Source organism: Oncorhynchus clarkii, chromosome 6, assembly GCF_045791955.1.
Source record: "Oncorhynchus clarkii lewisi isolate Uvic-CL-2024 chromosome 6, UVic_Ocla_1.0, whole genome shotgun sequence".
In the NCBI taxonomy this organism is placed as follows: domain Eukaryota; kingdom Metazoa; phylum Chordata; class Actinopteri; order Salmoniformes; family Salmonidae; genus Oncorhynchus; species Oncorhynchus clarkii.
Genome location: NC_092152.1, coordinates 11799691 through 11822696, shown reverse-complemented (window position 1 = coordinate 11822696; position 23006 = coordinate 11799691). Strand labels below are relative to the sequence as shown.

At 41.4% G+C, this 23006-nt stretch overlaps 2 protein-coding genes across 3 annotated transcripts; both read left to right on the top strand.

Annotated features, from left to right (window-relative positions):
* Positions 1-237: 237 nt before the first annotated feature.
* On the top strand, positions 238-7357 carry LOC139410618 (protein fem-1 homolog C-like). The gene is made up of 2 exons (XM_071155932.1): positions 238-1592; positions 3544-7357. The coding sequence occupies exons 1-2, from the start codon at positions 1049-1051 to the stop codon at positions 4845-4847; spliced, it is 1848 nt and encodes a 615-aa protein (XP_071012033.1). The 5' UTR covers positions 238-1048; the 3' UTR covers positions 4848-7357.
* A 1956-nt stretch (positions 7358-9313) lies between these two features.
* LOC139411906 (coiled-coil domain-containing protein 112-like) lies at positions 9314-23006 on the top strand. Of its 2 annotated transcripts, none has more exons than XM_071158660.1 (10): positions 9314-9540; positions 18963-19069; positions 19160-19281; positions 19397-19486; positions 19643-19718; positions 19831-20221; positions 20419-20835; positions 22400-22495; positions 22585-22703; positions 22790-23006. In XM_071158660.1, the coding sequence occupies exons 3-10, from the start codon at positions 19185-19187 to the stop codon at positions 22818-22820; spliced, it is 1317 nt and encodes a 438-aa protein (XP_071014761.1). In that variant the 5' UTR covers positions 9314-9540; positions 18963-19069; positions 19160-19184; the 3' UTR covers positions 22821-23006. The 2 variants fall into 2 exon arrangements, with proteins under 2 accessions (XP_071014761.1, XP_071014760.1); XM_071158659.1 differs by lacking the exon at positions 9314-9540 and adding an exon at positions 18378-18504.

Genomic DNA, 23006 nt, shown 5'->3' with positions numbered 1-23006 from the left:
TTAAAATGACATTTTAAACATAACGTTAACCCTAACCTTAACCGAACTGCTAACTTTATGACTAACCCTAACTTTAAATTAAGATTAAAAAAAACATGACTTTTTTCGATATATACAATTTTGACTTTGTGGCTGTGGTAACTTCTGACAATCCGTTAACCGCTGTTGCGCAAATACCCACTCTGTGATTGGATGTTTTCCTTGTCAATAAATTGGGTGTTACAAAGAAACAGCATTGTTTTCGATTTGACTTGAAGTGTATTCTGGGTATTGAGTCGTGATAAATTATGTGGTGGGTGGACAAATCTGCCCCCTCAAGAACACCGTAGAAACATGACCATAGTAGATTTTCTTGTGTTATTTCAAATGAAAAACATTTAACGTTCGGGCAAGATTTATGACTCTACCATCTGGTCAACATCGAAGAAAAGGAAAAGGCATTTCAACCGACTTCGGCGGCTGGACAACGTTGACTAGCTTAGCTTCACATACAGGAAATAAGTGGGGGTGGATGTCGGCGTTCTCTGGGCCTCGCCGTAATTATTAGTATTTTAACTGGATAGCTACAACCTCTACCTATGTCTACTTACACATGGTTCTGTCTGAAAATGACATGCATAATTAAGTCTATTCATAAAAAACCGCTTGATGGAATGGAAAAGGACGTCGGACGGCGTAACGTTGGACACTCGGAAGAGTAACTAGCTAGATTGCAGCTGGTATCAATATTGTTGTTGGTGAGCAGTACAATACAACAGTTAGCCAGCCAATTGAGGAAGTGATCTGTCCGTCGCTAACAAGCCCGTGTTAACTTTCAATTGAAGAGGGGAAAACCGATCAAGCCAATGTTAACAAATACGTTTATCAACTAGCTACCTGATTTCTACCCATTTCGCTCATTTAGCTAGCTAACAAAACATATTACAACATATTCAAAACTAGCTAGCGCCACAAACAAAGGCTTCTGCTCAGCACCTGCCACGGGCTTAACTCGTCGACGTTCCTGTCTTTTTAATCAACTGTGTATCCGGTGAAGGAAGCTGAACCAATGGATTTACAAACGGCTGTTTTCAATGCAGCCAGAGATGGCAAGCTACGGTTGCTTCAGAAACTTTTGGAGAACAAAATTGACCACGAGGTTATTAAATTAATGGCAGAGAAAACCAACGGGGCGACCCCTTTGCTTATGGCTGCCAGATACGGACACCTGGATTTGGTGGAGTATCTAATGGAGTGTTGCTCCGCACCCGTTGAGATTGGGGGGTCAGTGAATTTTGATGGTGAGACTATTGAGGGTGCCCCCCCTTTATGGGCTGCCTCAGCAGCAGGACACCTGAAAGTCGTGCAGTCTTTACTTGGCCACGGTGCTTCTGTGAACAATACAACACTCACAAATTCCACCCCCCTGAGAGCAGCCTGCTTCGATGGACATCTGGACATTGTGAAATACCTGGTGGAGCACAAGGCAGACCTGGAGGTGGCAAACAGACACGGCCATACATGCCTCATGATTTCGTGTTACAAAGGACACAAGGAAATTGCCCAGTACCTCTTGGAGAAAGGTGCTGACGTTAACAGGAAAAGTGTTAAAGGTGAGTACATTCAAGACGTGTTAATTATCCTGTGTTGTATATCCTGGGCCTACCTAAACAATGATATTAGGCATAGTAGCTGGCAGGTGAATTACTCTATGATTGTCTTCATAAAATCAAGAAGTTGAAACATTTACACTAATTTGTACATCAGATAGGTCTTGATACAATTTCATGGTGTTTTTCAGACTGGCTCAAGGTAAATCTTTTAAATCATCACATTTGTCATGAATCTTGCCCTGGAGGCAAAACTGGGCGATTTCCGCTAGATTGGATTACTGCAAATTCAAAATTGGCTATATCGAGAGAAAAAAGAGAAAAAAAGCAAGGATAGGCATTAGTGTTAACGGTGTGGTTAGACTTAGTTTTAAAATCTGATTTTAATACTTAGTGAAACTTTTTTTTTGCCACTTGTGAATTCGACAAGTAGGACAGATGTTTTTCTACTTGTCCTAAAGCTCAAATCACTTGTCCCCCTGTATTGACAATGGAAGGCTACTGGTCTCTGATCCCATGTATTATCTCCTGCTGTTGTTGCCTTGAGCAAGGCACTTAAAGTAAAATACTGCACTGATAGGCTACTGTATAACACGTGTGTTTGGTCAACCCTCCATCTGGAAAGCTACTGTGAGTGCAGGCTTTTGATCCAACCCTGCTCAAACACACCAGAGTCAGTTTATCAAGGTCCTGTTGAGCAGCTTTATTATTATTATTTATTAACAATGTGTTTGAGCAAGGTAGGAATAAAAGCCTGTATACCCAGGAGCTCTCCAGGAGGGGAGGGTTGGCCACCCTGCAACATTACAATTACATACAACCAGATACTTTTTGTAATTCCCTCATTCAATGAACCAGGGATCAAATGGCTAAGCTGGGCGAGTTAGCCAACTAAGATGTTTATCTATTTGTAAAGTTAAATTATTCAGTGTTCAGGGGAGTTCTTGACGGCATAGGAGTTACTTGTCCGTTAGGCTATTCTAAGAAAGTTTTTTGTTTTTTTTGTTTTACTTTGTCAGAATTGCATGGCCAGTATTGAATAGACGAGAATCCTAGCAAATTTTGAACGCTTGAGAGATGGTTTTACAACTGGAGCATGCACTATTGGTTTCATCAACTGTGCATCCGTATCAACTGCGTGTCGGCCATTTGCGGTTATACATTAGTGCCGATGGATAGTTATTTTAGGACATCGGACATGACGATGACATTAATGCAGGCTAGTATTTCACCAGCGAGAACCAGCCAAAATACAATCTGTTTTGAATTGTCTATGTAGTTAGTCTGTGTGTAATTTATTTGACCGGTTGCCCTAATGTCTCTCTGATCCCATTTTCATCTGAATAGCCTGCCCAATTGTTTGATATTGTGATTTTTTTTAAATTTAAAATTAATTTTACTTGTCCATTCAGACAACTCAGATCTATATTCTGCTTGTCCAACAATTGTATTTACTTGAGAAGAGAACGCGGACAAATGACCGCCATGGAGTTTTGCCTCCAGGGCAAGATTCAGGACAAATGCTAACCTGCTAAATCCTCACATTTGGACATCTAATCAGGTCACCTAACAAGCTGGTTTAATTTGTATTTAAACCAATTAGGGGAAGGGAATCCACCCAAGCTTTTGCTAAATGTAAGCCTTGCAATCGCCCACTCACAAGATCTGTTCGCGTCCATGAGATTTGCACCCCCTTGGCGTAACGCTTAGATTGGCACATTGAGTTCATCACTCAGAGGTTTCTCCTAGTGAGATAAGGCTACAGGCAAGCATGTGACAAACCCATTTAGTTGAAATGTAGAGACTTTAACATTTTGATCAACCTTTTGTCTCTTCACTTCATCTTCTTCTTTTCAAATAACGTGCATATATATTGCTCTTTATTACTAGAATGTCTGCCAAAAATGACTCCCATTTTGCGGAACACATGAAATTTGTTTTTCTTTCTCCACAGGTAACACGGCATTACATGACTGTGCTGAATCCGGCAGCTTGGAGATAATGAAGATGCTGCTAAAATATGGTGCCACCATGGAGAGGGATGGTTATGGAATGACCCCACTACTGTCCGCTAGTGTGACGGGCCACACTAACATTGTTAACTATTTGACTCAACACCAGCAAACACGCCAATTGGAGAGAATAAACGCCTTGGAACTACTTGGTGCCACTTTTGTGGATAAAAAGCGTGATCTTCTTGGGGCATTAAAGTACTGGAAGAGGGCCATGGACCTGAGATACAGGGATGGCAACAATGTTCACCACAAAGCACACCCAAAGCAGTTGATCATGGCCTATGACCATGCCAGGGAGGTAAGTAATGAGGAGGAGCTAGACAGCTTGATCTCTGAACCAGATGAGATGAGGATGCAGGCCTTGCTCATTAGAGAGCGCATCCTAGGCCCCTCCCACCCCGACACCTCTTACTACATCCGCTACCGGGGTGCTGTATATGCCGACTCTGGGAACTTTGAGCGCTGTATCAATCTGTGGAAGTACGCCTTGGACATGCAGCAGAGCAACCTGGACCCCCTCAGCCCCATGACAGCCAGCAGCCTGCTGTCATTCGCTGAGCTCTTCTCCTTCATGCTCCAGGACCGCGCCAAAGGCCTGCTGGGCACCTCAGTCTCCTTCGATGACCTCATGGGCATCCTCAGTAAGAGCGTGCTGGAGATTGAGCGGGCGGTGAAACAGAACCTGCCTGACCCGGCTCAGCTCAGCAAGGCCCTCTCCATCATCCTGCATCTCATCTGCCTGCTGGAGAAGGTCCCCTGCACCGTGGAGCAGGACCACTTGAAGAAGGAGACCATCTACAGGTTCCTCAAGCTGCAGCCCTGTGGGAAGAATGGCTACAGCCCGCTCCACCTGGCCGTGGACAGGAACACCACCTGCGTGGGCCGCTATCCTGTCTGTAAGTTCCCCTCTTTCTACGTCACCTCTATTCTACTGGAGTGTGGGGCGGACGTCAACATCCGCGACGAGGACAACAACAGCCCCCTGCATGTGGCTGCCTCCAACAACCACCCGGACATCATGAATCTGCTGATTGCCTGCGGCACGCACTTTGACAGCACCAACTCCCTGAAGCAGATGGCCTGTGACCTGCTGGACGAGAAGGAGATGGCCAAGAACCTGATCCAACCCATCAATCACACCACCCTGCAGTGTCTGTCTGCGCGGGCCATCGTCAAACACAGCCTTTCCTACAGAGGCAACATCCCAGAGAAGCTGGAGGCCTTTGTGCTTCTCCACAGATAATGACTATTAAAGAGGTGTGAGTGGAGTGTGATCCTGCTCTTTTGATCATATTGAAGTCGAGGATGAATGTCACGTGAACAACTTCGTCGTCCCCCCCCTCTACAAAGCCAGAGTTAAAGCTCTGTGGAAAATCAATGGGGATTTTTGTAATATGGGCATGCACAATATTTTGAACCGAGCTAGTGTTTTGCTTTCTAATTTCTACATATTCCATGCTATTTATTAAGATATCATTGAGAGATTTCTCTTTATGTGTTTTTCTATTTGCAAAGATGCAGGAATATGTTGAGTCATTTTTACATCACCATGGTTCCAATTCAAACCTTTTTCTTTAATTAATTGGTATTTTGATCAATCAGATCAGCTCTGAAAAAGATCTGATGCGATTGATCAAAAGACCAATTAGTGGACAAAAATGTCAGAATTGGGCTACCTGTGTAAATGCAGCCAATGTTGCCAATATATCGACCCTCTACATTTCATTGTACGTTCTTTGTGCTCTCATTCAATGGTAATGTTTTCAGGGTTTTGGGTCTGTGGAGTTGAGTAATGGACTAATTTCTCGATCAAAACCATAAAGATGCTTCATGAAGTGGTCATGTTTGCAAATACCATAAGTGCTTTATTCCTTCTATGCACAGGCTATGATATGCGACTGTTCTGTGCGGTGTCTTGCATTTTGTTGTGGTAACTCCCCTGTTCCTTCATCTTTCCCTAATTTGTTACACTAAGCAGAGGGATGTGATGTGACAATTACTGAATGCTGTTAGTGGTGGGGTTGGGTGATTTCATGTGCGAACTGTTAAAGGTTATTAAGTGCTGAAGTTGAGTAGGAGTGTATGCAACCCTCATGCTTGATATCATTGACCTTTGAACCTGATTCTTCTATGGTGATCTGAGCACTAAAGCAACATGGTTAGTTGGAAACTAATATGTCTGTGCATGTAGTTAGAATTCAAAGGAAACCCCTCGACATCTGCGTTTTGAATGGCATATCATTAAATTATTGCATAAACGCTTTAGAGCTCTGACGAACCCAAACGTATAACCTTATTCATCCAATTGCATTATAATTGGAAAGTAGGAAGGCCTTGTACAGTGTGTCTGTCTGAGCTTTGTGAATTAACCTTGCACATTAGCTTTATTCATCTGGTTTAAAAAAAGGGCTTAACTTAATATGTTAAGGAATAGATTTAGCTAAATACAGAACCATACAAAGGAACCATACCAGGGAACTTGCTTTAATTCTGCACTTTATTACAGACTGTAAGATTCCAATGACAAAATTCCAATGATCAATTTCATGTCTTAAGAACTAATTTGACAATAAACCCATGTTGCACTTGCCCTCTTTTTCCCAGTGTTTTCATTGGGAGTTCATTCAGTGTTTTCAGTCCCAAGTAGCTATGCAGCAGGATTACATTTGTCTCTGTAGTGACTCTCCTGCACACACCGATTTCCCACCCCTTTAAAATGTGGCAGTGTTACTGGATGAGTCATGGGCCGAGGAATGCCTGTAGCCAGTAGGGTGGATCCTCTTGATAGATCACACTAGGCCTGTCTAGTTGGCCATGGTGCTTGAACAAAGACTTGTTGGTTATGCTATTGTTGTTTCTCTATTGTAGAAAAACATGGTCAAGACCAACTTTTTTTAGATTCTTCGTAATATCTTTTCTCAACTCATTAGCCTACGTCTTGGCTGGAATGTTCACGTCATTAAACTAAAATGAGGGTACAGTATGGTTGAGCATGTTCAGACTTGCTTGTAGTCTGTCAAGCATGAGTAAATTGTATAGTTTTTTTCTTCTGAGAATTAGCCTAGTTTTATTGCCACTCAATAGGTCACACATTTTAGAGTGTATTTCCATTGCAATATTGTGTTGTTTTTCACCTCTAAAAGGACTTTGCGCCCCCATTGAACCCAACCCTTTTTAAACTATTTCCTTTACTGGGCTACACACATTACTGTCATTTATAATTTCTGTCCTTTTTGGCAATTGACGCTCAGCCTACTTCTGTCGTGTCTTAAAATAACCCCGAATAATGCCCCACTGAAAACGTGGCCTAAATAAGGGCTCGCTCCAATGTCTCCCTGCAGGTGTTTCAGTCAGTACAACGCCCATAAACCCAACTGAAAGATGGCACTCCCTAAATGCATCTCAGAAAAGGTTCTAGAAATCATGTTAACCTGTTTGTAAGACAACTCCCAGCTCAGAGCAGGTTTTAGGGTAATGTGAAGACACAGCCCAGACTAACTCTGAGCCTGGAGTAAAATCAACCCATGAAAGTTTCAGCTGGTAATCGAAACAGTTTTGAGGTACCGCAAAGGAAAGATAGTGATGACGCTCCTTGACTTTGTTGCAGATAATGGGGAATGACCAATGAGGCATGGCCAGCTGTGCACGGTTCAGACAACCACGGTGAATGTGATTGTCAGATGTTGCTATTGTGAAACGTTCAATACTTTTCGCCTGACAGTCAGTTTGCCTTCTAATAAATCTTTGCTAATATGTTGGCACGCATTACGTTTTTGGGTTTTACAAATTCTGTTGGTTACGAGCAGAATTTGTATAATATTACCATTACCAACACTTGTCACACCCATTTAATTACTCAACGTTACATCAAATCTCTTGCCGATAATGTTGCATAAAACATTTTGGAAGGTCTGTCATTTTCATCGAAGTTAACATAGGCCCTAGATGCCTTTAATTGCCCAATTTAGGCTTTTTTTTTTTACGGGATAACTTGCAGTAGTCTGGACAGGAGATGACAGGTTCCATTAGGTCCAGCGCCGCTTCCTGTGTGTGGAAGGGTGGTACTCTAATGAAAGTCCCTTTACCTCTCATATGGGAGCTTTTGTCTGGTAAAGTGTTGGAATTTCTCATTAGTATCGGCCAATGTGAAAAAGGAGACTCCATTGAAAAATATGGCACATGTTCCCACAAAAACTATAGACTATAGAATACTATATTACCTAGTATATAATTCTGTAGAATACTATACTACACTGTAGTATCCCTTGATCGTGTAGTGCTTACTATATCATTTTGTAGTATACTGTAGAATACAATACTCCACACTGTAGTATCCTTTGGTCATGTAGTGCTTACTTTAGAATGTTGTAGTATACTGTAGAATTCTACACTAAACACTAGTATCCCTTGAATGTGTAGTGCTTACGATAGAATTGTGTAGCATACTGTAGAATACTATATTAAATACTACAGTATTATCTGCAAAAACATAGTAATTACAATACTATATTTCTAAGTAATAGTTTTTACTATAGTAATACTACAGTATTTGTACTGTAGTAAATTATACTGCAGTGTATAGTCCTGTCCACAAAAACACTACATTAAATACTACAGTATACTTCCGCAAAAACACTACAGCGAATACTATATACTAATACTACAGTATTTAGAGCATAGTATACTCTAATATTTGTTCATATGGGTGCAGATGCTATGACAGCCGCATAACAGAGAGAATATTTTATAGTGCTTCATCTGTGAATAGTAATGACAATAGTGAACTTCCACTGTATTTATCTCTGAACATACCTATTTTCTGAGACTAGCTTTTAAAGATTCAATTAAGTTGAGTTATCAATAATGAGAGACAGAACCATTAGACAAAGAAAGCATGACCTGTTTAAGATCCCCTCCCCCAGAGCTTAAAATAGAGAGGGTAATAACATGGGGAACTCTGGGTACGAGGGTCACATGTGAAACAGAATGTCAACAGGCCATTAAAACAGGACCTCAGCTAAGCTTCCATTAAAACAGGACCTCAACTAAGCTTTCACTGGGAAATAGACGTGCGGGGGACACTTGAGCAGGCAGGCACCAATCTTCCTAACTACCACTGTGCAACGGCTCACCCCACTGAGTCAACTGTGAAAACAACAGGGCATATTTATAGGAAGAGTTGGCATGATTACACCAATGCCATTTCAGAACTATTCTAGTCTCCCAGTCTTCCTCTGGGCAGCAAGGGCAGTGCCCTTGCCAGTTCTTTTATGGTGTTAGTTGGAGATTATTTGTCCTGGTGGTGAGCCACACTATTAAACAGATGTATCATCACACAAAACTGATACTGACACCATTACACCCTGCTATCAGATTCCAGTGTAAAATGACTAATTTACATGTCCTATTAAACTCCTCAAATGTTTAATTCACGCTCATTTTGCACATTCCCTCACACTTAACATCCATTTATGCTGGTTAGCTGACATAGAGGAACAAGCCTGTTATTTAAACCTCCGTCATAAAATGAACGTTTCTGATCCAAGGGTTGTCTGGATGGTCTGTCACGTTTACATACATCTAGTCCTAGTTTGTCTTTTACAGGACTGTCTGTGATTCATATGTTTTGGTCCAGTGAGAATCCAGAACAAGAGAGGGGAGTGTATATTAGGTAAAGCTAGTGACTGTGCTGTGAATAGTTGTATTTCCCTCTCACTGATCTGAGAGATGGGTCTACAGTGACATGGGCGAGCAGCTGTTAGCTTAGCATGGGGTGGGGGGGGTGGGGGGGGGGCTGTTTGCTATCTCTGTTTAGGCCCAGTTCACTTTCCTGGCATGGACGCTCGAGCCCCTGGATTTATGTGGTGGTATGCATTACCCTTGATTCGTCTCTACATTGCAGCTGATGTACCCAACGGACTGCCTCCAGGCCTCAGGTTTCTATAACCACCACCATCTGCCCTTTTCAACAGGGCCTTTTTAGGCTGTCCCGTATGAACAAATAATATAGCTCTAAACACTTGTATTGCTATATTTATATACCATAGTATTCACTGTAGTGTTTTTGCGGACATGACTAGTATTTACTAGTGTTTTTTGTTGTATTATCTGTCAGATGAGGGCAGTGGGAAGGTAGGCCCCTAAATGGCAGGTAATCCAACAAAGAAAACGAGTAGGCGGACAGTACATTGCAAAAACATTAGCAGCTCAGCATTGTACATGAGGACGCACAACTGCAACACGTTTTGACTACTAGAGTCTCCCTAAGGCAGCGTTAAGCTACTACTAGAGTCTTCCTCAGGCAGCGTTAAGCTACTACTAGAGTCTTCCTCAGGCAGCGTTAAGCTACTACTAGAGTCTTCCTCAGGCAGCGTTAAGCTACTACTAGAGTCTTCCTCAGGAAGCGTTAAGCTACTACTAGAGTCTTCCTCAGGCAGCGTTAAGCTACTACTAGAGTCTTCCTCAGGAAGCGTTAAGCTACTACTAGAGTCTTCCTCAGGCAGCGTTAAGCTACTACTAGAGTCTTCCTCAGGAAGCGTTAAGCTACTACTAGAGTCTTCCTCAGGAAGCGTTAAGCTACTACTAGAGTCTTCCTCAGGCAGCGTTAAGCTACTACTAGAGTCTTCCTCAGGCAGCGTTATGCTACTGCTAGAGTCTTCCTCAGGCAGCGTTAAGCTACTACTAGAGTCTTCCTCAGGCAGCGTTAAGCTACTACTAGAGTCTTCCTCAGGCAGCGTTATGCTACTACTAGAGTCTTCCTCAGGCAGCGTTAAGCTACTACTAGAGTCTTCCTCAGGCAGCGTTAAGCTACTACTAGATTCTTCCTCGGGCAGCGTTAAGCTACTACTAGAGTCTTCCTCAGGCAGCGTTAAGCTACTTCTAGAGTCTTCCTAAGACAGCGTTAAGATACTACTAGAGTCTCCCTAAGGCAGCGTTAAGCTACTCCTATTTGTATTCCTGTGTAAATATGTTGTTGACATAGAAGTGGGGGCTTTCTCCTTGAAGACACCTACTAGGGAAATACAAAGAGCACATTTTCCATAACCTGAAGCTAGGTCAATTTATTTGGTTGTTCCAAAATTCGTTACAATTTCAAATCAATTTGGTTACAATTCTAAAACAAACAATTCAAACAATAAGTAATCAATCCAACTTAATCTCATCAAATCAAAAGAAAAACCAACAAGAAAAAATATATAAAAATGAATGAATGCATTAAATTAAGAAACAGGTAGCAATAATTAGTCTATTAATTAGTTAGTCAGTCATGGTTGTTCTGGTTGAGTGTCTTTGTGTTGGAGGATGGGAAGCGGGGTGGTCTGGGCTGGCAGTCTAGATGGAGGGGGTAGTTGTGGTTGGTCAGTGCCGTGTCCAGGGTTGGTGCTGGTGTTTGGGCTGGGACCAGGAAAACCTGGGTTTGTGTTGAGGCCAGGTTGGAAATCATATTGGTACTAGGACTGAAAACCAGGGGTTGGTGCTGGGTCTGTTGCTGGGGACCTGGGAAGAACATGAACCGGGAACTGGGTGATGCTGGGTCGGGATTTGTAGAGGGGAGGAAGCACAACCTGAGAAGCAAGTAGAGACAGCAGGGAGCCATAGACCCAGAGGCCAATGGTGGTACTTCCCTGTGGCCTGCTTACTCCAGGTGAAGGTCTGGTGTTTGGTCCCACCTCCGCGCCACATCCGGTGTGATGATGAATGGTTCTGGTTCTGTGAGAGGCTCAGTGAAGAAGGAGGAAGGGGGAAGAGATGGAGAGGGAATGGGGTGGTGGAGGGTATATCCATCGTCTGGTGTTGGAGGAGGATCGATGTGGTGGCAAGGCTGGAGGCTGGAAGACAGAGGGAGCATACAAGGCCAGACCCTCCTGGCTACGGAGCACTCACAAACAGTTGGTGGGTGTGTTCAGTGCGAGTGCCACCGTGGGGGAAGTTTTCTGTAGGTATCTTGTGGCGTTATAGATGGATTCTCTGGTGAAGAGGCAAACATGAACAGCCAGCCATCTGAGGAAAGTCCTGTTCGGATGTTGTCAGGGTCATGATTATTGTTTATTGGGGGGGGTCCAGGTTTGATCATTTAGTTGCAGGGGTGGATGAGGGAGGTGGATGAGCGCATCTAGCGGGTTGTTTGTGTTATTGGGTGGTTCTTGGCTGTTCAAAGGTCTTGACGTGCCACACCACTGACTGCCTGGTGCTCCCCTTGACTAACTTGATGGTGGACTGGAGGTGCGAAGGGTCTGGACTGAGGCTGTAGGTATGTCGGTAGGTAGGACTGGGGTCTGAACGTATAGTTCAGAGCTTCTGCTCTTTACTATAACCTGTAGGGAACTCAATATATGGACTATACTCACTTATGGGTGGCACAAATTGGGATATGGGAATGGGTAGTATTTACTAAAGTGTTTTTTTAATGTATTATCTTTGGCAGAAATGGGAGCTTTCTCCACGAGGAAAACTCCTGGGCAAATACTATGAGCAAATGTTCCATATTCTGTAGAACTGGCATCTGAACAGATAGTTCAGTGCCTCTGCTCTTTTCTATAACCTGTGGGGAACACAATGTATGGTTCATACTTCACATGTAAGTTTCTCATGATTGGCATAAATTGGGATATGGGGGATGGTAATGGGTGGAGTATATGCAAATTAAATAATGTAGTAATACTATAGTTTAAAAAACATAGTGTTTTTGCATATAATACTGTAGTGTTTAATATAGTATTCACCAGTGTACTACACAATTCTATGGTAAGCACTACATTATCAAAGAATACTACAGTGTGGAGTATAGTATTCTACAATATACTACCAAATTATATAGTAAGTACTACACATGACCGAGAGATACTACAGAGTGTAGTTTAGTATTTTACAGTATACAAATCAAACTTTATTGGTTGTATAAACATATTCAGCAGATGTTATTGCGGGTGTAGTGAAATGCTTGTCAGGAGCCATGAACAGGGTGACCATGTCTATTGGTGCCATACGACAGTTTACTTCAGTTTACTACAGTTTACTACAGTTTACTACAGTTTACTTCAGTTTACTACAGTTTACTATAGTTTACTTCAGTTTACTACAGTTTACTACAGTTTACTACAGTTTACTACAGTTTACTATAGTTTACTACAATTTACTACAGTTTACTTCAGTTTACTACAGTTTACTTCAGGTTACTATAGTTTACTACAGTTTACTTCAATTTACTACAGTTTACTTCAGTTTACTACAGTTTACTTCAGTTTACTATAGTTTACTTCAGAATACTACAGTTTACTTCAGTTTACTTCAGAATACTATACAATTCTAAAGTAAGTACCATGGTATTCTATAGCAAACTGTAGTATTTTTTATGTGGGGTCAACCTCTCTTTTCACACGTTCAACATGTCTCAATTTATTCAGTGGAATGGACGGATTGCCTGGTCCCAGATCTGTTTGTGCTCTTGTCTACTCTATTGTCATTGTCAAGCCAAACAGTATTATTTGTATGTGCTGTGAATGGCAATTCAGCTTTTTGCTGCCAAGTACGGCCTACATGTAGTAATAATAATAATAATAATAAACTACCACTAACTAAAATGTCATTCATTTCTAATTAGGAGTTAGCAAGAGAGCAGTAAGAGACTTGCAAGCAGGCCACTGGACTGATGCATCACAAACACATACCATGAGTCATGCTGCTTCCATGCTAATAACAAAAGGACGCATACATCACACAAGACAACAGAAACTTGGTAAGGGTGTGAACAGGATACCGATGTCATCCAGCAAGGTGTTTCACTCAGAACTATTTCCCGTGAGAAATTTGAGGAGTGCTATTTATAACTTTAGTGTACTGTAGTAGTACTGCATTAAAGAGGAAGAGGATCATTTATTTGAATGTTAGAAATAATCTAATCATCAAGACGTGTGCAGAGAGGAAATATTTTGTTTACAATTAGTCCTTCCACATATGTCAGCTAATACATGTGGCACTAATACTTGACCTACTTTATGCATGTGTTTGTGCTATCACTTGCCATTTAAATGGGTATCATTTTCCTTGGAGGGATGTTGTTGTTGTAGGCTGCAAGGTTACTGACCTATGAAGAAACCAGAATGTGTGCTATCAGTAACAATTGAATTTAGCGGATACGTGCCTAACAAAGGTTATCCGTTGATGTCATATGACAAGTCAGACTGCAAAATTGAATAGAGTCTGGACAACCACTTTTTTTTTTATGAACAAAAGGTTGAATTCTAGTCAAATATCCAGTGTAGCCAAAGTCCGTGGACTAGTTTTATGTAACTCTCTATGTCCCCATTGATTTGTCAATCACTTTGTTTGACATGTTAATGAGACAACCAGAAAGGAGGGCATAATATAGTATGTTGGCCTCATAAAAGTTAACAGAAATGTCAATAACATAGCTGAGGTAGGGAGGTCAGGTCATGGTGTAAATGTTTAGTCAGCATTTGTAGTGCCAAACAAGTGAAGCCACATGGCAAGTGGCAACAACCCTGTGCTTGAGTGGCATGCCTACAATGAGCGAATTTCACAGCTCACACAGGTAGATATGTAATACTCTCACTCCTACAGAGCAGACCTCACACTCTCCAACAAACAAGGGTAGAGTTGACTGAAGCCATGCTTGTGTTGCATTCTAGGACATAAATATCCTTCTGAGAAAAACTGCCCATGTGATAAAAAAAAAAAGTGTATTTCTTAATCTTTTTATTCTGTCAACAACACCCATGACAAATTCTATACATGTATTAATTCTCCAGTCATCATAAAAAGCTTTATGGAGGGAAGACACTGTCAGAGGTGGAAAGTAACGAATTATAACTTTTAATTGAGTCGTTTTTTTCACCAGTAGTTTTACTTCTAGTGAGATTTCATTAAAGTAGCAGTACTTCTACTTGTGTAGGATATTTCAGTACTCTTTCTACCCCTGGACACTGTATTTGCTTATAATTTACTGTATGTGTAGTGCTTGACTTGAACAGGAACACACCAGTTTGTTTTCTACTGCTTGAGTTCCGGTCCCTCTTATAGAATATTGGCTATTTTATGGCACCTAAATATATACAGTACTGTGTGGTACCCAGAAGAGTACCAGCACTTATTTCAGTCCACTTCAAGCACTTTGTATGTGTACATAGCAGTGATATCTTGTGGTGACAGATACCTGCATAGGACCCTGTTTCACCAAGGAGGTAGACAGAAGAAGTAAACACTGTCCAAACCAATGCGAGATGATAAAATGCAAATTCCTGTTGATATAGCTCTGTTTTCACCTAGTCATCCCAGCTTGTGCCATGTGTTTCTATACTGAGCTCAGTTAACATCAAATACATTGCTACATGTGTAAAATGCATACCTTTCAATAGTTGCGAATGAAAACCCTTGTACCATCCCGTATCCCATATCAATTCACAAAACAGACCTTCATTTTTATCCATAACTGAAAACTTAACTTGTGACCTCAATATTGTTTTCTGATACCAGTGATTCTAAAGTTAAATTGCAGTAAAGTCACAGACCGTAAATCTGAGCCAGAGATTACTTTCTATCCATGACATGAGGTATTTGTAATTATGGTGAACTATCCCTTTAAAAAGATTACAGGGACCCAATTGTCTGTCTAAAACGACCCACTTCCTGTCTATTATTAAAAAGATGATCCTCGGGGTATTTACTTTAATCTTGGCATTGTCTTGTGCTGGATCTGTTTTACCACTTTATTGTTGGACAAAGTTAGATTGACCTCTCATCAGATTATATTTTGTACTACCATTTGACATTTTAAGATTGTTAATCATCATACTAGCACACTAAAATCCCTGAAATCAAGTCAAGACTAGGAGAGGTGGGGGAAGGTAAGTAGCGTGTGTTCTCACACAGCAGAGAATAAGGGGAGGAGTCACACAATGGGCTCCCGGGTGGCGCAGCGGTCTAAGGCACAGCATCTCAGTGCAAGAGTCATCACTACAGACTCTGGTTTGATTCCAGGCTGTATCACAACCGGACGTGATTGGAAGTCCCATAGGGCGGCGCACAATTGGCCAGCATCGTCTGGTTTAGGGTTTGGCTGGGGTAGGCCATCATTGTAAATAAGAATTTGTTCTTAACTGACTTGCCTAGTTAAATTTTTTAAACACACACAAAAAACACTAGGTTACTGGGCATGTGAGGTTAGTGAACCACATAGCTAGCAGGAGAGATAGAGGGTACCTAAGCACAGAGGGAAAGACACTTGGAGCGATCACTTTCCCACTTGTCCCAGGTTCACCCAAAGCTCAAACCCTTGCACCCTCACAGAGGTCGCTGGCTGGAGTTACAAACATGACCAAGCTCAAGACAGTCAGCTCAGCTTTCTCTCATGGGACTCCAGAAGCAGTGGTCAGCTGTCAGAAGGTTTTACTATGCCTGCTGTGTGTGTGTTTGTAACCAATCTGTTATCCACCAGAAGGCAGTTGAAAACAAGCTGCACCCAGAAGAGTCAATTACATGGATACACACAAACCAGTCATCGGTAAATATATCTAACTCACTTCTGAAGAAGGAGGGAGACATGCTGCGCATCTTGTCAGTATGTTAGTAAGAATATCTTACAATAAAACTATGCAAATTATTTTACGCTATTATTTTTCACTATGTCATCTGTCTATGAGAATTACTATTGTGAAATGACATTCCAATTGCTGATATCTATTGCATACATTCTGTCCAAAATACACATGGCTAGTCTAGCTTTCCCCATGTGTCCAATTTGTTATTTCAATTAGTATAATGCTATAGTCTTTACATCTCTTTAATCAATTGAAATTTCTCTCTGAGCTGGTGACAAAAATAGGACATTTGAACGTGTGCTTTTCTTGGATCGTTTGCTATTTATGCCTTTACACCCACGGAATGGCGATCATCCTTAATATCCTCCTTCAATAATGGATTTCAGTTTCTATTCATATTCACTTACTCCAGAGAATTGTCAAGCCATCTAGCACAGAAATTGTGGCTGCTGGCCATCATTTAAAAGGTGTCTTAAAATAACCTAATCATCAACAGACAGCAGATTATTTGAGTGTGTGTGTGTGTATGTATGTATGTATGTATGTGTGTATGTATGTATGTTGAGGTGATATCCATATTTTGGACTGTTGGATTTGTATTTTATTTTATTTAACCTTTATTTATCTAGGCAAGTCAGTTAAGAACAAATTCTTATTTACAATGGCGTCCTACCCCGGCCAAACCCTAACCCGGACGACACTGGGCCAATTGTGCTCTGCCCTATGGGTCTCCCAATCACGGCCGGTTGTGATACAGCCTGGAATCGAACCAGGGTCTGTAGTGACGCCTCTAGCACTAAAATGCAGTGAGTCACTCGGGATGACCTTTCTTTCTTTCTTTCTGCCTGCCTGCCTGCCTGCCTGCCTGTCTGTCTGTCTGTCTGTCTGTCTGTCTGTCTGTCTGTCTGTCTGTCTGACGAGCTGATGACCAGTAAATGAGCTACAAAGATCGAAATGATCAGCTGCGCCCTCTGCTGGTGTAGCCAAATCAGTAAAGAGGATGGTTACACTTGTAGACGACTTCATGGTGACGTTTTTCAAATTAAATAACATTTTTACATTTTGTTTTATTTTTTTAATTGAAGAAAAATCAGTATACATATAAGACGTATACAAACAGACAATGATAACATATGCTAGGGGGTATACAAAGACCTTAAAAGATGCACACACATTGATTGTTTTAACAGCTTTCTTATTAGAATAATGTATAATGGTCTTAATGTACTGCTCGAATTTCTTATAGAAAACACAGAAGCGTGGTTGAATTTACATTTATGAATATGAAATTTTGCCATTAGCACAATTAGATCTATAAGGTACAATTATTTTTCTTTATCTTTATTATGGTTAAGGAAACCGAGCAGCACATTCTCCCTTTAAAAAAAAACAAAAGTCATCAAGAATATTAACAATTATAAAACTGTGAATATCTTTCCATAATTGTTTTACATGTAGACAATGCCTAAATAAATGTGAAACTTGTTTCTGGATGCTCAACACAAAAAGTACAATCAATGTTAATGTCTTTTTTAAGTTTCTTCAGGTAATGATTCGCAGGGTAATACTTATGGATCATTCTGAAAGATACCTCTTTGACCTTGTTAACAAGCAAGTATTTGTGTGGTAATAACTAGACTTTTTCCCAACAGATATTAGTGACCAATGTATTCTTGTGACATAAGGAATGGATACAACATCCCTTTGAAATAAAGCACTTATAGACCTATTGTTCTGAGGGAGCAAGGAGAAACATATTTTCCTTATTGGAGAGTCAACTGGATTAAGCGAGGGTAGGTCAAGAAGGTGAGGTCTGGCGACACCTCTAAATAACATGACAGTTCCAGATGGAATAGCATCAAAGACGTCATGGCGACGTTGGCTGGCTAAACTCAGTAGAAAACGTCATCGGGTCTAACGGTCGTCTCGCGCCAAACTACGCATGTGCAGGCCATCAAATCGAAGGCACTCATATATTATATATATTTTTTTGACGAAAATGAAAACGTGTCAGTTTGTCACTTTCACGAGGTTGGAGTACTAACATGTTCAACTACTTAAGACATTGGCTCAAATCTAGGTTTTGTCTTTAAAATTTGAGAAAATTAACAACTAAGAACAAATGTTTCACTTGTCTCATTGACTTCACGAACTCTAAACCCCGGCCTGGTCTATTTGGTCTGTTTCACAAGCCTTCCCGGAAGTCTTGCGATGTTGTGCCTCTGAGTTTTGAAACTCTGTGGGACGGTTCGGCTCAACAGATGTGGTCTCATTAAAGTTTTAAAATTCAATATGAAAATGGCTTCCATAACAACCAAAGAGCTTTTTGATGCACAACTCCTGGTAATAACGTTTTATTGTCCTCTATATGTATTTAAATTGTTGGAAGTTGCCAGCAAACGATACTCTACACAATATTATTTTAACGTTGAGTAAAATCTTATAAGCTTCTTCGCTAAGAACAAAGGAAACCAAAATAGCTAACCGGCCAGCCAGGTTGCCAACAACAAAGACAGTAATTATAGTTTGTGTGTATGCTATGCTAGCTAACCTTGCTTTCTAACGTGCTTCACTTTAAACATACGTTTTTTTCTTCTGTTTGCGTTGCTGTCTGACAACTCTTTTGGGATATTTCTGCCAACTTCTAGAGACAGTAAATAATGATCACCGTAGGAGGAGTTGTCAGACAGCAAAACCAGATCTGAGCCCAGGCTAGAATATTAGGTATTGCATTATCTAATGACAGAACGTATTGGCTGACTGTTAGACCTGGCTCATACTAGCTTTTGTTTTCTCATAAGGAAGGTGACTTCATCACAGCTACTCACCACAATGCACAACGTTTGAAAGATAGAGTTTCCCAACAAAAGACAGAGTTTCTCAGAAATGCAGAGAAACTTAGAAAACAGTAAGTTCCTCGTATTAATTTGCAGAGGAATTGAGATTATACATGCACATCTATTGTATTGAGACTCATTTTCTATTGTTCTTAAAACAGGATTGAGAAACTTGAGAAAGAGAAGATGTTGAATACACAAAACAGGAAGAATGGTCTTTCAGGTGGATTTAGAGTATTGGAAGAGTTTGATAAAGGTCTTCAGGATGATCGAAATACTGAGCGTGTGTATTTTTGTGGTTTTATTACTCTTTGTATGTCACATTCAATATTTTACTGACTAAAAACGTAATTTGAACATCTTTAATAATAATGTTGCTCATGTTCTTTGTCCCTCAGAAATGAACGTGCAAAAGCATGTGATGAAAATCCATAATGGTGTAAATACATTTCAGATGCAGCTGACTGACGTGAAGCCTACCCCTGAGTGTAAGTCATATGCTGGTTGATGGTTAAACAGTACAGATTGGGGAGTCATGACATTCATGTTTTTATGAAGCCAGTTGAATTTGATACCCACTTCACCTCCCTTTATACAGGCTGTTATACTTTAACTACTTAGAAATGCTGTTGATTGTTTTTTAGTAATTGAGAAACTGAAAGAAATAATGACAGAAGTTGAAAATTCAATCAACACTTTCAAGGGGGATCAACGTCAAAGGTATGAGATGTTCAATATTTTAACAGCTGTCAGCTGTCATGTAATGCATGTTTCAAAATGACTTGATTATAGTTTAGACTGAGATTAAATGCTTCTTTCTTATTCTTTTTAGTTTTGAGGATCTATTGAAAGAGGAAAGAACATGCAGCCAGGAGATATGTGCTTTTGAAAAGAAGATTGAGACTTGGTCTTTGGCTGTAAAAGCAGACCCAAAGTTGCCCTGTGCTCCCCCAGGCAAGGTGTGTCTGGCCAAAGCCCTAGAGGAGGACCTCCCACCAGAGGTGACCGCACTAGAGAGGTTCCTGCAGCAAACTGGAGGGAAGCAGGGGGGCTGGGACCAGTATGACCATCAGAGCTTTCTGAAAGTGTGGACCAAGCACAATGGCAAACCAGCTTATAGGAAAGAGGCTTTGCTCTACCTGCCAGGCAAAACCCCAGACGATGTTGAACAGCATGAAGATTGGTATCTTGAGCTCCTGTACCTCCAGGAGAAGAAGAAAGAGGTAGACTGGGCATCACTTTGTAGGCAATGTAATGAGTTTCCAGTCACTTTCAACTGTAGATGGCTAGAACAGTACCGCCATTTATGAGCTCTGAAATGTCAGTCAGCTATTTGTTTTGAACTGTTAAATCGCATGAATATACTCGTAATATTTGTTTTGTCTTATAATTATGCTAATTTTCACTCTCCATGCACCAGGCCATTTACCGGTGGAAGGCTGAGAGACAGCAGGAGAGGGCTGCAAGGCTGCAGCACCAGGATGAGCTGGAGAACGTTGCCAGGAGGGAGAGGGAGGCGCAGGCTGAGACCCAGCAGCGTAGGGCTGAGGAGGAGAGGAGGGAGGCGGTGGCTCGCCTGGAAGGGTGGAAAAGGCAGCGCAGGCTGCGCCTGGAGCAGGAGGAGGAGCAGAGGCTCACTGAGGAGATCCTGCAGCGTAGACAAGCCAAGGAGGAGCGCAGGAGACAGCTGGAGGTGAAGCTGGTTCTGGAGGCCCACATTCGGCAGAAGAAGGAGGAGGAAGAACTTCTGACCATGCAGAAGGAGGAACAGGAACAGGCTGACATGGAGGAGAAGAAGAGACTGGCAGGCTACTGCATCAAACGCTTTCAGGAAAGGGTATGTGAAGGATCAGTATTTACAATGGTACTACTCAAGGTATTTTGTATATACAGTGCATTTGGGAAGTATTCAGACCCCTTGACTTTTTCCACATTTTGTTATAGCCTTACTCTAAAATGGATTAAATAAAACATTTTCCTCATCAATGGAGACACAATACCCCATAATGACAAGGCAAAAACAGGTTTTTAGAAATGTTTAAAAATAAAAAGCAGATACCTAATTTATATAAGTATTCAGACCCTTTGCTATGAGACTCGACATTGAGCTCAGGTGCATCCTGTTTCCATTGATCATTCTTGAGCTGTTTCTACAACTCGATTGGAGTCCACCTGTGGTAAATTCATTTGATTGGACATGATTTCAAATCAAATCAAAACTCTACCTACATGTATATATTACACCAATTACCTCGACTAACCAGTGCCTGTGCACAATGACTCTGTACCGGTACCCCCTGTATATAGCCTCACTTGTTATTTTACTGTTGCTGTTTAATTATTTGTTACTTTTATTTTCAATTTTTTACTTAACACTTATTTTAATAAATGTTTCTTCATTTCTTAAAGCATTGTTGGTTAAGGGCTTGTAAGTAAGCATTTCACTGTAAGTTCTACACCTGTTGTATTCGGTGCATGTGACAAATACAATTGGATTTAAATCAAATCCAATTGATAGGCACACACCTGTCTATATAAGGTCCCACAGTTGACAGTGCATGTCAGAGATAAAAACCAAGCCATGAGGTCGAAGAAATTGTCCGTAGAGCTCCGAGACAGGATTGTGTCGAGGTACAGATCTGGGGAAGGGTACCAAAACATTTCTGTAGCTTTGAAGGTTCCCAAGAACACAGTGGCCTCCATCGTTCTTAAATGGAGTTTGGAACCACCAAGACTCTTCCTAGAGCTGACCGCCCGGCCAAACTGAGCAATCGTGGGGAGAAGGGCCTTTGGCCTGAATGCCAACCGTCAGGAGGAAACATAGCACCATCCCTACGGTGAAGCATGGTGGTGGCAGCATCATGCTATGGGGATGTTTTTCATCGGCAGGGACTGGGAGACTAGTCAGGATCAAGGGAAAGATGAACAGAGCAAAGTATAGAGAGATCCTCGATGAAAACCTGCTGAGGACCTCAGACCCCTTCATCTTCTAACAGGACAACAACCCTAAGCACACAGCCGAGACAACGCAGGAGTGGCTTCGGGACAAGTCTCTGAATGTCCTTGAATAGCCAGAGCCCCGACTTGAACCCAATCAAATGACTCTGGAGAGACCTGAAAATAGCTGTGCAGCGACGCTCGCCATCCAACCTGACAGAGCTTGAGAGGATCTGCAGAGAAGAATGGGAGAAACTCCCAAATACAGGTGTGCGAAGTTTGTAGTCATACCCAAGAAGACTTGAGGCTGTAATCGCTGACAAAGGTGCTTCAACAAAGTACTGAGTACTATTTGAGGTTGCTCAGGTAGTACTTTTCTCAGTTATGTCTACTTGAGACTGGGGTGGAGGAAAGACTGGGGTGGAGGAAAGTCAAAGTATAATGGTTAACTGACTTATCTGCAGGACTTCCAGAAGTTGGAGACAAAAGTGCAGGAGAAACAGGAGAAGGAAAAGCAGGAGCTGGATAGACAAAAGAGACTGGCTAAGCTGAAGGAGAAGGTAAGACCTTACACAGCAGCAGGCACTGATTCCATTGTACACAGTGTATGCCACTCAGTTATTTTCTGCTATTCATTTGATTTCATTAGGCAGAGGCTCATATCAGCAGAGACCCTTCCAGGCTCTGCAAACCCACCAAAGGATGGGAGGAACGCACCAAAGAGATTGGACCCACTGGGGGCGGACCTGTATTACAGATGTTTCATAGGTGAATTAGCCCAAAACATTTTCATCACCCACTTTTTCACTATCTTCTTTCTCTGTAACTAATCTATGCTCATCACCATCTTACAGGGCTGTCCCAAGCTGGAGACAAGGCTTATGAGGATGTCTGACTGGAACCAATATTTTCTATGCTAATTTGATTTTTATTTAATCATGCAAAATTCAATCCTCAGTGTGGTTATTTGTCATTTCAACACACTTGTATCTGTGCTTTGTGTCATTTCCACTTTTAAACAATACATTATCACATTTCTTATCTGAATTAAAACATGAATATCTGTCGGCC

What these genes read in the sequence shown, in the direction of transcription:
- LOC139410618 (XM_071155932.1), top strand. Translation starts at nt 1,049, where the DNA reads ATGGATTTACAAACGGCTGTTTTCAATGCAGCCAGAGATGGCAAGCTA. An exon ending in TAACAGGAAAAGTGTTAAAG is followed by an intron (nt 1,593 to 3,543) that starts GTGAGTACATTC and finishes CTTTCTCCACAG; the next exon opens with GTAACACGGCATTACATGAC.
- LOC139411906 (XM_071158659.1), top strand. Translation starts at nt 18,454, where the DNA reads ATGAAAATGGCTTCCATAACAACCAAAGAGCTTTTTGATGCACAACTC. An exon ending in AAGGGGGATCAACGTCAAAG is followed by an intron (nt 19,719 to 19,830) that starts GTATGAGATGTT and finishes TATTCTTTTTAG; the next exon opens with TTTTGAGGATCTATTGAAAG. An exon ending in TCCAGGAGAAGAAGAAAGAG is followed by an intron (nt 20,222 to 20,418) that starts GTAGACTGGGCA and finishes TCCATGCACCAG; the next exon opens with GCCATTTACCGGTGGAAGGC.